The sequence below is a fragment of the Dreissena polymorpha genome, chromosome 13 (genome assembly GCF_020536995.1).
Source record: "Dreissena polymorpha isolate Duluth1 chromosome 13, UMN_Dpol_1.0, whole genome shotgun sequence".
NCBI lineage: Eukaryota > Metazoa > Mollusca > Bivalvia > Myida > Dreissenidae > Dreissena > Dreissena polymorpha.
In genome coordinates this window covers 45790571-45804237 of record NC_068367.1, presented here as the reverse complement: position 1 = coordinate 45804237, position 13667 = coordinate 45790571, and the positions used below count along the sequence as shown (strand labels likewise).

The following is a 13667-nucleotide window of genomic DNA, read 5'->3' as shown; positions in this document are numbered from 1 at the left end:
TCTGGTTTTATTTGTTAAAAACACCAGTGGCTGCAAGGGTAAATGGCAGTTTGCCTTGTTTGATCATTCTGAAAATCATAGAACAGTTGGTTTGATATCAAACAAAAATACAACAATAATTACATTAAATAAACATTGGCCCTTTTTACAATAATCACTGATAATTATGATAATAACTTTTTTAATGATAAATATTATTCCTATTGTTTATTTTATACTTTTTTTACAACACTGTATAGCCAGTAAAAAAATTTGAAGAGTCATATAAAGATATTTAAGTATTTTTATGTATAATAGAGATCTTTAAATCACAGATTGTTTGCCATCGCCCATGCTGTCACAATGGTTATGTTGCAGGTGATGTGCGGGCGTACGCAGTAAGTCTGGAGACAGTACTTAGTGGACATGAAAACTGGATCTACTCCGTATGTTGGAAACCAAGTACTGTCCGAGGTAAACACTGGGTTTCACTTGATCACATGAGAGCAAATTAATGAAATTAATTGGAATGATCATTTTGAGTTCTAAAAATAAATGAACAAAATTTATTAGTGTTAACTTTATAAATTATGATTCCAGAATTTATATCAGCATAGTTTTCCACTTGGCATGTCGATGGATCAATAATACCAACATGTGCTTAATAATGTGTCAAATGCAGGCTGGCTTGCATAGTTTGGAGCTAAGCAATAGATCAACACATAACAATTTTTTTTTTGCACAGCAATCCGAGTAGGAAACATATTTTATTTCAAACATGGTAATCAAGCAGAACAACGGGATCAATTTCTAATTTTGGGGCATAGGAAGCATTTGTGTGATTTTGTTTGGAATGCTTTTTAAGGGATTGTTCATGAAATAAATTAATTTAAAAACACAGAAATTATGACAAGTATGTGCACACACAAACCTTGATGATCTATAGGAAGCACTTCCCGGAGCAAGTTATGATGACTATCGTCATCCAAATAGATATGTATTGTTTGTATTGCAAAAAATAAAATTATGTTGCATTTAAATGTTTTTCAACCTATTTTCAATATCAACTGTTACAATAAAGTGTCAAACTGACAATGGCCTAAAGTCAGAGCCCTGTTTTCTTACCAAAATACAGCTTATGTTTTACATATGTTGGCTGGATGTGGATACTGTCCGTCTTCAGACACTTTAAATTTTCAGACACATGCAGTTTTTTGTCCATAATTAATTACTCTAAATGTTTAGAAAGTTTATTTTAGAATGCTATTTTACCACATGCCATTTATTGTGTTGCGCTTATCTGGTGACAGTCTTCGATCATGTGTTTTTACAAGCAGATAAAGGTGATAAAACCTGGCAGACAAACTTAGAGTTATTACATATTATTCTGTTATTACGCTTTTGTAGAAACATATCTTTAAAGAAATGATGATTGTTTTTTGTGTGCTGCATACAGATGTCAAACAACAAGTTATAAGTTTCCCATTAATTTTAAAATTGCTTTTACATCTATTTCCCAGTGACTGTGATAATATAATTTGTTATGCTTGACTGACTTGATTAATATCTATGCTTAGATTGACTTGATTTATTTACTCACAGGTTTAAGGTAATATAAACAGTTGGCTGTATAAAATTTACACAAAAATGTATGTTCAATACACTTGATATATTTGGCATATTTTACTAAATATCAAGGGGACATTAAGAAGGTTTGTTCAATGAACTAATTGAGATAGAAACCAATGTCTGCCATGTTGGTAAATAAGATTGAAGAAGAGTTATAGCTTTACTCAAATAGATGACTTAATCATAGTTATGCTTTGGATATTGTTTCTAATTATGAAAAAAATCCCTACATTTGTGTAGTTACCTATTAATATGTGTTTTACTGCCATGGATTTGGTTTCCAATTTACAAATAAAAAATTCTGTATTTGATTATTTATCTATACACATCTATTAAACTGGGTGTACATATCTGCAGTCAATGTTCATAACTACAAATTTTTACTTCAATTCTATGACACCCCTTAGCATTTCTACAGTACCACTTTATGCCATGTCCCACAGATGGTGTGCGGCACCAGGACCTGTCTCTGCTGTCTGTCTCCATGGATAAGACCATGATTCTTTGGCGACCAGAGACAGAGTACAGGGGTCTGGACAGAACAGGTACGCTTTCTGTTGTTTTGATGCTGTTTGTAACTGTTTTTTGGAATGGTTGAGGTACCGGTGAATTTGAGAGTTTTTCCTCATGAAGAGCTGCAAAAATTCACACTATGAAATGTAAAACAAAATGTAGTGTTTTTTAAACTTATTATCCCCTGCCAGAGGCGGAGGGATATTGTTTTGGCGTTGTCCGTCCGGCACTTTTGTGTCCGGAGCCATATCTTGGAAGTGCTTTTGCCGATTTCATTGAAACTTCGTATGAGTATATATATGCATAAGAGGATGATGCACACCAAATGGCATTGTACACCATCTGTTAAAAACAGAGTTATGGCCCTTTGTATCTTGAAAAAATGCTTTTAACTATAGGTTCTTTTGTATCCGGAGCCATATCTTGGAAGTGCTTTGGCGGATTTCATTGAAACTTGGTATGAGTATATATATGCATAAGAGGATGATGCACGCCAAATGGCATTGTACACCATCTGTTAAAAACAGAGTTATGGCCCTTTGTATCTTGAAAAAATGCTTTTTACTATAGGCACTTTTGTGTCCGGAGCCATATCTTGGAAGTGCTTTGGCGGATTTCATTGAAACTTAGTATGAGTATATATATGCATAAGAGGATGATGCATGCCAAATGGCATTGTATACCATCTGTTAAAAACAGAGTTATGGCCCTTTGTATCTTGAAAAAATGCTTTTTACTATAGGCACTTTTGTGTCCGGAGCCATATCTTGGAAGTGCTTTGGCGGATTTCTTTGAAACTTGGTATGAGTATATAGCCCTGCCAGAGGCGGAGGGATATTGTTTTGGTGTTGTCCGGCTGTCCGTTCGGCTGTCCGTCCGTCCGTCACTTTTGTGTCCGGAGCCATATCTTGTAAGTGCTTTGGCATATTTCATTGAAACTTCGTATGAGTATATATAAGCATAAGAGGATGATTCACGCCAAATGGTATTGTACACCATCTGTTAAAACCAGAGTTATGGCCCTTTGTATCTTGAAAAAATGCTTTTTACTATAGGCACTTTTGTATCCGGAGCCATATCTTTTTTAACATAACAGATATTGTGTACACTCTGCAACACTCTGAAAATTGAGTGTATATAAACATTGAATGTTTTTGTGGAAAACACACGACTTATTAATTCACCTAAATAAATTGTGAAGGCTTAAGAACCTTCCTTTGCCTTAGTTTTGTGTATTGTCCTCCTGTCCGTCCATCTATCATTATGTTCATCCGTCCAATTTGCACCCACCCTCAAACAAAGCATATGTTGCGGGGGATACCTTGGGCCTTTCAGGCCCTCTTGTTACATTTGTTATTATACCGAGTTTGTAGTATAAGTATACAGAAATCTTAATAAATATCTGTACGTCAGGCAGTTCATCAATCGATCTTTCTGTCTAAATATAAAAACTTGTCCTAAGGCATTCTACACGTTTCAACGCAAAAAAATAAAACAGCATTGTTTGACCATGATAGAGTCGTACATGTGCAATTTTTAGCATCATATGTTAGAAATTGCAAAATGTATGTCACTTGTGGTTCCCTTTGTTTATTTATAAAGTAAAATTGTCAAAAGCGTTTCTCAATAATTAAAAGATGTGTGCACTTGAAACTTAATAGGTGGGTAGATCTTATTGAAGGGAAGTGAAGTGCACAAGAACTTCAACTCTTGCTTCCATATTTCAGAGTGATATTTCAGAGTGATAGCCCTTTGTTGGTTTTTGTACATGACTTTGTCTGGAGCATATCTTTCAGACTTAAATGCAATCAACTTGAAGGAAGGTGAATCTCATTAAGGGAATGTGCAGTGAAATACCCTCTTGTAATTTCAGGCCTTACAGTGACAGTTCTAGTCGTAATTGTAATCATATATAAGCATTCAAGTAGTTTCTTGATTCACGTCTTGCATTTAGATGTTATCACTTTAGAATGACCAATCCTGGATAAGATTATGATAAGTGGAACACTGTAAACATTTAATAAATTCTTCTAACTGGATCATGCCTTCTTATGTCCCAATATGCAAGCAACATCATAGGAAAATGGGTCTTATGCCATATATGGCCAGTGTTGCTCAAGACCAGCCTGCACAAAAGCACAGTCTGGTCAGGACCTATGCATTCGGCTTTAAAGTCACTCAAGGTTTTGTGGACTCAATAGTGGACAGTGAGTTTGATGTCCAGTAGTCATTTCAACTCTCAAGTTGTCAGATGCAAGTGGAAGAGAAGCGAGACATACCATAAGCCTCGAGCTTTTTCTCAATTGTCACATGTACTTTGCAATTTAAAAGTTAAGCAATAATGTATATACATGTACCTGTCTGGTGGTATATTTTCATAATTTTGCCATAAATGGTTTGTATGTTTGTACGGTATAGCTAACACGTGTATAAGAACTAATTGAATATTGTTTAATTTAGATGCGAGTGGGTGAGGTGGGTGGTAATACCCTTGGTCTGTATGGAGGCATGTTTGGACCACGCGGAGACTCCATTCTGGCTCATGGATACCAGGGGGCCTTCCATCACTGGACATACAACCAGGTACAGAGCACTTTTATCTCATGATCAAGCTTGCGTAGAAAGAATAAATACATGGTTGCATTTAATTAGCCGTGGCATAATGTATATGTTGTCCGCCTAGCGACTGAGAGGTCACGGGTTGGAGCATTCTTTAGATCTCGCCTATTGACACCAAGTACTGGTTTCAGGAAACAGACTCGAGAGCGTTTCAATTAAGCTTATGCTTTCTATGCAATTGTGCATTTCTTGTTTTATTGTATTTATTGTATTTCCTCAGTTTTATCCTATCATCATAGGTTTTTTTAAATGAAACATGGTTTATTGTAACAGCCCCTAGCCCTGGACTACAAATCTGAGAAACAGGGGTTTGACCCTTGGCCTGGCCACATAACTTGTATGGGGATTGTTCATTAAATCCTCTTAACATCCATTCCCTACCTCTGATTTAAGTTGCTTAGTTATCAGTTACAAGCTATATGCACTTAATAGTGGTAACCAACTCACCCAGGAAAAGTGTGAAAAACTGTCGAAAAAAATGGAAAAAAAAACAACTGAGAAAACTTGACAGCACTTTTGATATCAATCCTGCTGCAATCAAATCAACCAATAAACAAATCTGTAGCCATACCTTTTGGTAGCTGATCTGTTTTGCAATGCTTTAAAGTTAATAAAGTGGATAATGCAACCATGGGACATTTGTTTAATACTGCACAGAAACCCGTGATCAACTGAATCCTAGATTGGCAAGTAATTACTTGTCAAGTCTCTCATTTGAGATAGATTGAGCTTTTTACGTTATGATTACAATAAGTTTTTTACATTTTAATCAAACTTTAACACCCCGACTGCACAGGCTACCGTCTTTATCCTAATTAACGTGCCCGAGCGCGATGCAAATCACAAAGGGGCGCGTTTATTTCACCCCCCTTTAGGTATATGAGCCAACACCTAAAATGTGTTTACGGGTATTTGCGAAAAGTTCATTGAACAATCGTAAACATATCACAATTAGTTTACCAGAATACTGCACCCTATTATCATGCGAGATGAAAGGGTCGTTGTCGATATGACCGTAGTGAAAACTGTAACAGTACGCGTCGCCGAGATAGAAACAGTGTTTATTAGTGAAGGTTTATGGTTACGGTAGATACATTATAAACCAGACCAAAATATTTTCTGGTTGAATTGGGCCTTGCAATAAGATTAATCAGGAGAAGATATGCAGATAATAAGGATTGTATTCACACATAAAACGCACATCCAGGGGAGTCGCTAATATTTGAACTATAAAGCGGCTGAGGAATGTCCCCAATGTCAACAACTATAGCAACACAATTAATAATCCTAAATTTAATTTTTACTAAGTTAAGCCCTGCATTGTGTCTAAACAAAGTGACGTAGCAATCTACCCGGTATGTATAAATGTAAGCCCTGTGCTTCGGCCAAGCGTACTGCATATTGAACAACCTGGGTAGATCCGTATTTTGAATGTGTGTCAAAAAAAATCTTCACATGAATTTGACATTTAAAACTGAAAAGACCTATACAATATTGAATAATAAAATAGCCTGCATGTTGGAGTTTAATCCTAACATCTATATGTTTCAAATATATATGTTATTATTATTAAAGTTTTATTTCTATAAGGTTCTTGCCAATAACACTGTTGATAAAAAAAAAAGAATTTTCGTCAATAAAATGCGATTACTTTACCCCTTAGCAGCAGCGAAATGGAGGCGCTATTATTTTGATCACTCCTTCATTTTATTATACGATAGGGGCAGCGTTTATTTGGGCGGGAGCATTTATTAGGATAAAGACGGTTATCTGGGACATCACTTTACACATATGCAATCAACCCCTTTTCACAGAGCTAGGTTTTAATATTTGATATTCTAGGACAAGGCTAACTGGCAGCACGTGGTTACAGTGAGTGGCCATTTTGACTCGGTGGAGGACATGGTGTGGGACCGAAGGGGAGGCAACTTTTTACTGTCCTGCAGTCTGGACGAAACAGTGAGGTTACATGCCCCTTGGGTCTCAACAACAAGGGAGGTAAGCCTTAGGAGCAACAATGGAAGTAATTTAGATGAATCAAGACAACTTTGAAATGTAAGGATAGAAAGTACGTCTTGTTTGGCTTTTGGCCAGCGCATTTCAAAAGTGTGTAGTCTCGCTTTACAAATACCTAAAAATAATGTATTGTATTTTATCATTGAATAAAATTAGGCACTGTTGCTCTATAATTATATTCATTTTTTTTAGACAAATGAAATCATTTAATTCAGTCTCTTGATACAAAATATGGTTTGAAAGTGCATCATGCCAGCAATGTTTGTTCTATAATAAATTATTTTATACAAGAAGGTATTAGATACACACCACACACACTTGGTTGTGGGCTCATAATTCAATAGCGGCAATACCAAAGTACACAATTATAAAGTTAGTTTCTATCCCTAACATGTATACCAGCAACACAGCTACTATTTAAAAAGGACATGAGAAATAAAACTTTTGAGTTAATTAATTGAAATATTAATTAGGCAAAAAGGTTTATTGTATGTTAAATCTGGTAAAAATGTTTCAAATATTTGTTCTTTCAATTACACAGAATTCCATTAAAATGTTTAGTAGCATTATTGCCATCCATGGTACATTAACAGCAAAAAAATGTAGCAATTGTTGAGTTCTGGGCCTGAATTATTTAGCATTTTTAACCATGTCCATTCTTGCACATTTATTAAATTTTTATCCAACCATCAAACCTGTAGAGACCAAGTTCTTAATCCAGGAATGATTAGTAATGGCACTTGAAGGATCTCAATTTTTATGCCCCGGAAGGGTGGCATGTAGTTTTTTACTGTCTATCAGTCCGTCCGTCAGTCTGTCCGTGCATCAGAAAACTTATATTGGTTATAACTTTTGCAATATTGAAGATAGCAACTTGATATTTGGCATGCATGTGTATATCATGGAGCTGCACATTTTTAGTGGTGAAATGTCAAGGTCATCCTTCAAGGTCAAAGGTCAAATATATGGCTTCTGTCCGTCCATCCGAAAATTTTAAATTGGTCATAACTTTTGCAATATTGAAGATAGCAACTTGATATTTGGCATGCATGTGTATCTCATAGAGCTGTACATTTTGTGATGAAAGGTCAAGGTCAAGATCATCCTTCAAGGTCAAAGGTCATCCCTACCCATCCAATTTTATGAAAATAACTGTAGGCGGAATAACATGGCAATTAGGTCTAGTTTAGCCATATCAACAGTGGAATTGCTAATACTTATGTAGTTGGTTAAATTGCATAGGTTAGCATATTATTTACTGGTCTTGTTGATTGTATTGCAGGTTTTATGGTATGAGATAGCCAGACCCCAAATCCATGGTTACGAATTGAACTGCATTGCCATGGTGAATCGGTATCAATACACCTCTGGTGGCAACGAAAAAGTGGTCAGAGTTTTCGATGCGCCTGATAACTTTGTTGAGAATTTTTGTAACTTGTGTGCTATAGATATGCAAAAGGAGAAGACTTCTCAGGACTCTAAAACACGCCCAGTGGGTGCGAGTGTGCCAGCATTAGGGTTGTCAAATAAAGCAATTTTTACTGGTGGAGTTCTAGACATGATGGCAGATCTTGAGATTAAGCCAGGAGAAAATGAACAGTACGCTGACAATGTCTTCACTAATGTGACGCTGACTGGTAAGTGGAGAGAACTGCGGTTGTTTTGTGGCTTTTCATTTTTGTAGAAAATCACACAAATAAATTGAAATGATTTTAAGTTGGAATATGGAGAAGATGTTAAAAAAATTACCCCCCCCCCCCCCCGTTCCTCTGAGGGGCAGATCAATGTGATAAATTTCTAGTGATTCATGAAATTAAATGTACTTTCAGCACCTCCCAGTGAAGAGCACCTACTGCAGAATACTCTCTGGCCGGAGGTACAGAAACTCTATGGACACGGATATGAAATATTTGCACTAGATTGTGACCCTGATGGGAAAATACTTGCTAGTGCTTGCAAGGTAATATTATGTACTATATAAACATGATTTTTTTCTAAATTTCTTCATTGCATCTTAGGTAGTGTTGTTTTTAGCTCACCTGAGCACAACATGCTCATAGTGAGCTTTTGTGATCGTCTCTAGTCCGTCGTCTGTTATCCATTGTCCGTTGTGCGGTGTCAACATTTGCCTTGTTAACTCTTTAGAGGCCACATTTATTTCCAATCTTTATGAAATTTGGTCAGAAGATTCATATTAATAATATCTTGAACGAGTTTTAAAATGATGCTGGTTGGTTGAAAAAATAGCCGCCAGGGGGCAATGGCATTTTTATGCCCCCTTTTGAAGAAAAGGGGGTATATAGTTTTCGCACTGTGCGTCAGTCTGTCACACTTTTTGTGTCCGTTCTCTAATTCAAATAGTTTTCATCCGATCTTTACCAAACTTGGTCAGAAATTGTATCTAGACAATATCTAGGTCAAGTTCAAATATGGGTCATGCCGAGTCAAAAACTAGGTCACGGGGTCACTTAGTGCATTTCAAGGATTAAGCATGGTGTCCACTCTCTAATTGAAGTAGTTTTCATCTGATCTTTACCAAACTTAGTCAGAAGTTGTATCAAGACAATATCCATCATACATAGTGCGGGGTCAACATTTGCTTTTTTAACACTCTAGAGGCCACATTTATTGTCCGATCATCATGAAACTTGGTCAGACATTTTGTCCTAATGATATCTTGGATGAGTTCGAAAATGGTTCCAGTTGCTTGAACAATTAGCATTCTAAAATTAACATTTATAGTTCATTCTTCATGAAACTTGGTCAGAACACTTGTTATCCCACGCCATAGGCGGAGGGATATTGTTTTGGCGTTGTCCATCCGTCCGTCCGTCTTTCTTTCTTCCGTCTTTCCATCTGTCCGGAGCCATATCTTGGAAGTGCTTTGGCGGATTTCATTGAAACTTAGTATGAGTATATATATGGATAAGAGGATGATGCACGCAAAATGGCATTGTACACCATCTGTTAATAACGGAGTTATGGCCTGGCCCATTGTTTCTTGAAAAAATGCTTTTTTTGTGTGTCGAGAGCCATATCTTGGAAGTGCTTTGGCGGATTTCATTGAAACTTGGTATGAGTATATATATGGAAAAGAGGATGATGCACGCAAAATGGCATTGTACACCATCTGATAATAACGGAGTTATGGCCCTTTGTATATTGAAAAAAATGCTTTTTTGAGTGTCAAATATAACACTTTTGTGTCAAGAAGCATATTGGCAGGGGATATCAATTAAAAGAATTTGCTTGTTTTAATGACATATTGGGCTTCACATAACAGGTCAGTTCCTTTGTATCTCAAGTGAGCGACTTTGGGCATTTCAGGCTCTCTTGTTTCTCCAAACTGCCATTTCTGTCTGAAAACTATGTTAGGAAAATTTAAAAATTGAGAACCTGTCACGTTGTTAGATTGACTTCTCTTTACCACCGATTATCAATACCCAAAGCATTTTGCAGTGTGTCATTATCTTTTGATTGATTCTTATCATGTGAAAACTTACATGTCTCTGAAAAGTTGATGTTCTAATGGTGCCTCTATTTGTGTGCTGACTACCTTTTGAATTGTTCAAGTTTTACAATTTTGACATGTTTATCAATACATATTCCATTCTATAATTATTTTATTATGACCCAAGCAGAAGGGTTGATATGTTCCTTAGCAAATGTCTTTTGGTCAGTAGGTATGGTGGTCCTTGGAGCTGTGGTTTGTCGCAATATCTTGAGAACACTTTGACCTACAACCTTACAAATTGATATTGCGGATGCTTGGTTAAAGGGAAGACACCTGATTGGTCAAAGGCCAAGGTCACAGGGATTTTAAACAGGAAATTATTGTTGCACTTTTTTTAAAAACCTTTTGTCCTATCATAATGCAAATAGGTGTAATTGTTACAAAAGATTAAAAAAAGAAGCTGTATGGTTTTGAGTTGGCATGTACAAAGGTAAAGATCACATGAGCTTTTACTGAGAAATTGGTTTCTTCTTGAATAGAGAACACTTTGAGCAAGGATTGTCTTAACTGGTATGCTGTTTCCTTGGGAGGAAAGAATGATGCTAATTAATATGAGGTCAACAGGTCAAAGATCAATATCACAGGGGCTTGTTAAAGCAAATTCATTTGCTCTTTCACACAATATCTTAAGAAAGCTTTGACCCAAGATCATGCAAATTGTTTAATGGTTACATGACTCCCTTACTATTTTCAGATCAAAGGTCAAGGTCTTGTGACAACCATCTTTTGTTTAAGTATTGAATGCTTTAATTCAATTGGAAAGGCAAAGAACAACCAGCACTAAAGACAATTTGAAACATACCACTGTATGTTTATTAATTACAATAATTTGAGATTCTCATTTGCCCGGTTTCTAGAAAATAGGTTATGCATGTTGCATTTAATCTAAATTTAAATCCACTTATTGATTGGCTGTTAATTATAGCAGTACAGTACCCAATGTGCCCACATGGTGTGACATGATTTGCACATATTCAATTGGAAAATCCCCTTCCCATATTTCATTTAATACTTGACACTTATGGCATGTTTTTGTGTTTATAAAGTTCTTCAACACATTTTTTATTATCTTTAGTGGCTAGAACTTTTTTTTTATTTGAAGTAATGATTACATGGGACAGTGTGTTTTTTCAGTTCAAATTTCGGTCCGCTTGGGGGACCCATTCCATATTTATTTTTGTTTACAAACGGGACCTTAAAAATCCCAATTGAAGGTTTCCAAAGACGAATATTTTTTTAATAAGTCTTATCATGTCATTCATCTCCAATTCCAGCTCTATTAGTTGAATCTTAGAAAATATAATATTGAAATCACTTTTATTATCAATTTTAAAGTATTTGTAAGCAAAAAATCAACAACATTCATTTCCCAATTTAAGTGAAAATGATATATCCCAATCCATAGTGACCCGCGACCATTCCCAAAATGGTGAAAAAAACAACTGTGGGATTAGGAGATATATATGTCCAAGAAAAGTAGTATACCCCGTCATCTGCATTAAATTGGAGTTACAGTTTACCTGTCTTTCATTTCACTAATCTCATTTAGTAATATAGTTCAGGTTGTCATGACACAGTGTCATACTGTACATGTTACCAGGCAACCAGGGACTGATGTTGCGTCTGTGATATTAGTGGGACACGGCAACCTGGCAACAGGTCATGACCTTAGAAGGTCATGCTCTCACGGTGACCCAGATAGCGTTCTCAAAGTCTGGAGAGTACCTGCTGACTGTGTCCAGGGACAGAACCTGGTACATGTACAAGCGAGGAAATGCAGAGGCTCCAGTATCAGGTGAACGCAATTTGATTGTTTTTTGGTATTGTGGGGTATTGGCTGAATGTGGCAAAGAAATGAAAGTATGATTTAGGAATTAATAAAAACAACCTGAAAGGATGCATTATATGTAATAATTTGTATTATTTAATAATTTTCTATAAATCATTAAGAATTATTTTATTTAAGTGTCTGGGTTTGCTTTATACCACAGTTCCAACACTTATTATGCCCCCCTTCGAAGAAGAGGGGGTATATTGTTTTGCACATGTCGGTCGTTCGGTCGGTCAACCAGATGGTTTCAGGATGATAACTCTCAAGAACGCTTATGCCTAGGATCATGAAACTTCATAGGTACATTGATGATCCCTATTGATTTTCAGGTCACTAGGTCAAAGGTCAAGGTCACAGTGACTCCAAATAGTAAAATGGTTTCCGGATGATAACTCAAGAATGCTTAGGCCTAGGATCATGAAACTTCATTGGTACATTGCTCATGACTGGCAGATGACCCGTATTGATTTTCAGGTCACTAGGTCAAAGGTCAAGGTCACAGTGACTCGAAATAGTAAAATGGTTTCCGGCTGATAACTCAAGAATGCTTAGGCCTAGGATCATGAAACTTCATAGGTACATTTCTCATGACTGGCAGATGACCCGTATTGATTTTCAGGTCACTAGGTCAAAGGTCAAGGTCACAGTGACTCGAAATAGTAAAATGGTTTCCGGATGATAACTCAAGAATGCTTAGGCCTAGGATCATGAAACTTCATAGGTACATTGCTCATGACTGGCACATGAACCCTATTGATTTTCAGGTCACTAGGTCAAAGGTCAAGGTCACAGTGACTCGAAATAGTAAAATGGTTTCCGGATGATAACTCAAGAATGCTTAGGCCTAGGATCATGAAACTTCATAGGTACATTGCTCATGACTGGCAGATGACCCCTATTAATTTTCAGGTCACTAGTTTTAACCTATTTATTTATAGCTGATTTGAATAGAAAGCCTGCGACTTATTGAGAAGGTCTTGGGTTGCTGTCTGTGTACAGGGTAGGGCCAGTACTTGGTATTCTTCGGGGAACACTTTCAAGTAGGGATAAAAAAAGTGACCTCCCGGTTGCCAGGCGTTCACCATACCCACAATGCAACGGCAACTTCAATGACAATAACAGCTAAAACTTCAAGAAGCATAATTTTAGGACAGCAGAGTTGTCACAAAAGTTTTCCCTTGTTGACAGGCCAGTAAATTGGAGTTAAGGCTTGTAATAATTTAAAATATACAAACCCTTGTATATCACTGACTGGTATATTACATTACTTGAAAAAAGTTCATATTTTCAGTATATTTGTTAATACAATTTTGCAATGTGAAATCAAAAGGACATCACGAAAATAGGTGACATTACAATATACACACTATAAATAACGCAAGTAGATTGATCAGTTTATATATAAAATATATACAATTCACTAAGCATGCACAATTTGCATTTCTGGGTTTACTACGTGACGATGATGATCAATCTACTTGCGTTATTTATAGTTAACTGGTAGCTACCTGGTACCTGTACCCAGTAAAATTAATTACAGAATACATTTATACTGAGAATATGAAA

The 13667-nt window shown here is 36.3% G+C and overlaps 1 protein-coding gene across 1 annotated transcript in view; it reads left to right on the top strand.

Moving 5' to 3' along the window:
* The window catches only part of LOC127855015 (elongator complex protein 2-like), a 37267-nt gene that overhangs the window by 13998 nt on the left and 9602 nt on the right, over positions 1 to 13667 (top strand). The window contains 9 exon segments of the mRNA XM_052390313.1: positions 358 to 453; positions 2052 to 2131; positions 2133 to 2153; positions 4582 to 4704; positions 6583 to 6738; positions 8039 to 8393; positions 8586 to 8716; positions 10902 to 10937; positions 11906 to 12065. Of these exon segments, the coding sequence (XP_052246273.1) occupies positions 358 to 453; positions 2052 to 2131; positions 2133 to 2153; positions 4582 to 4704; positions 6583 to 6738; positions 8039 to 8393; positions 8586 to 8716; positions 10902 to 10937; positions 11906 to 12065 (1158 nt within the window).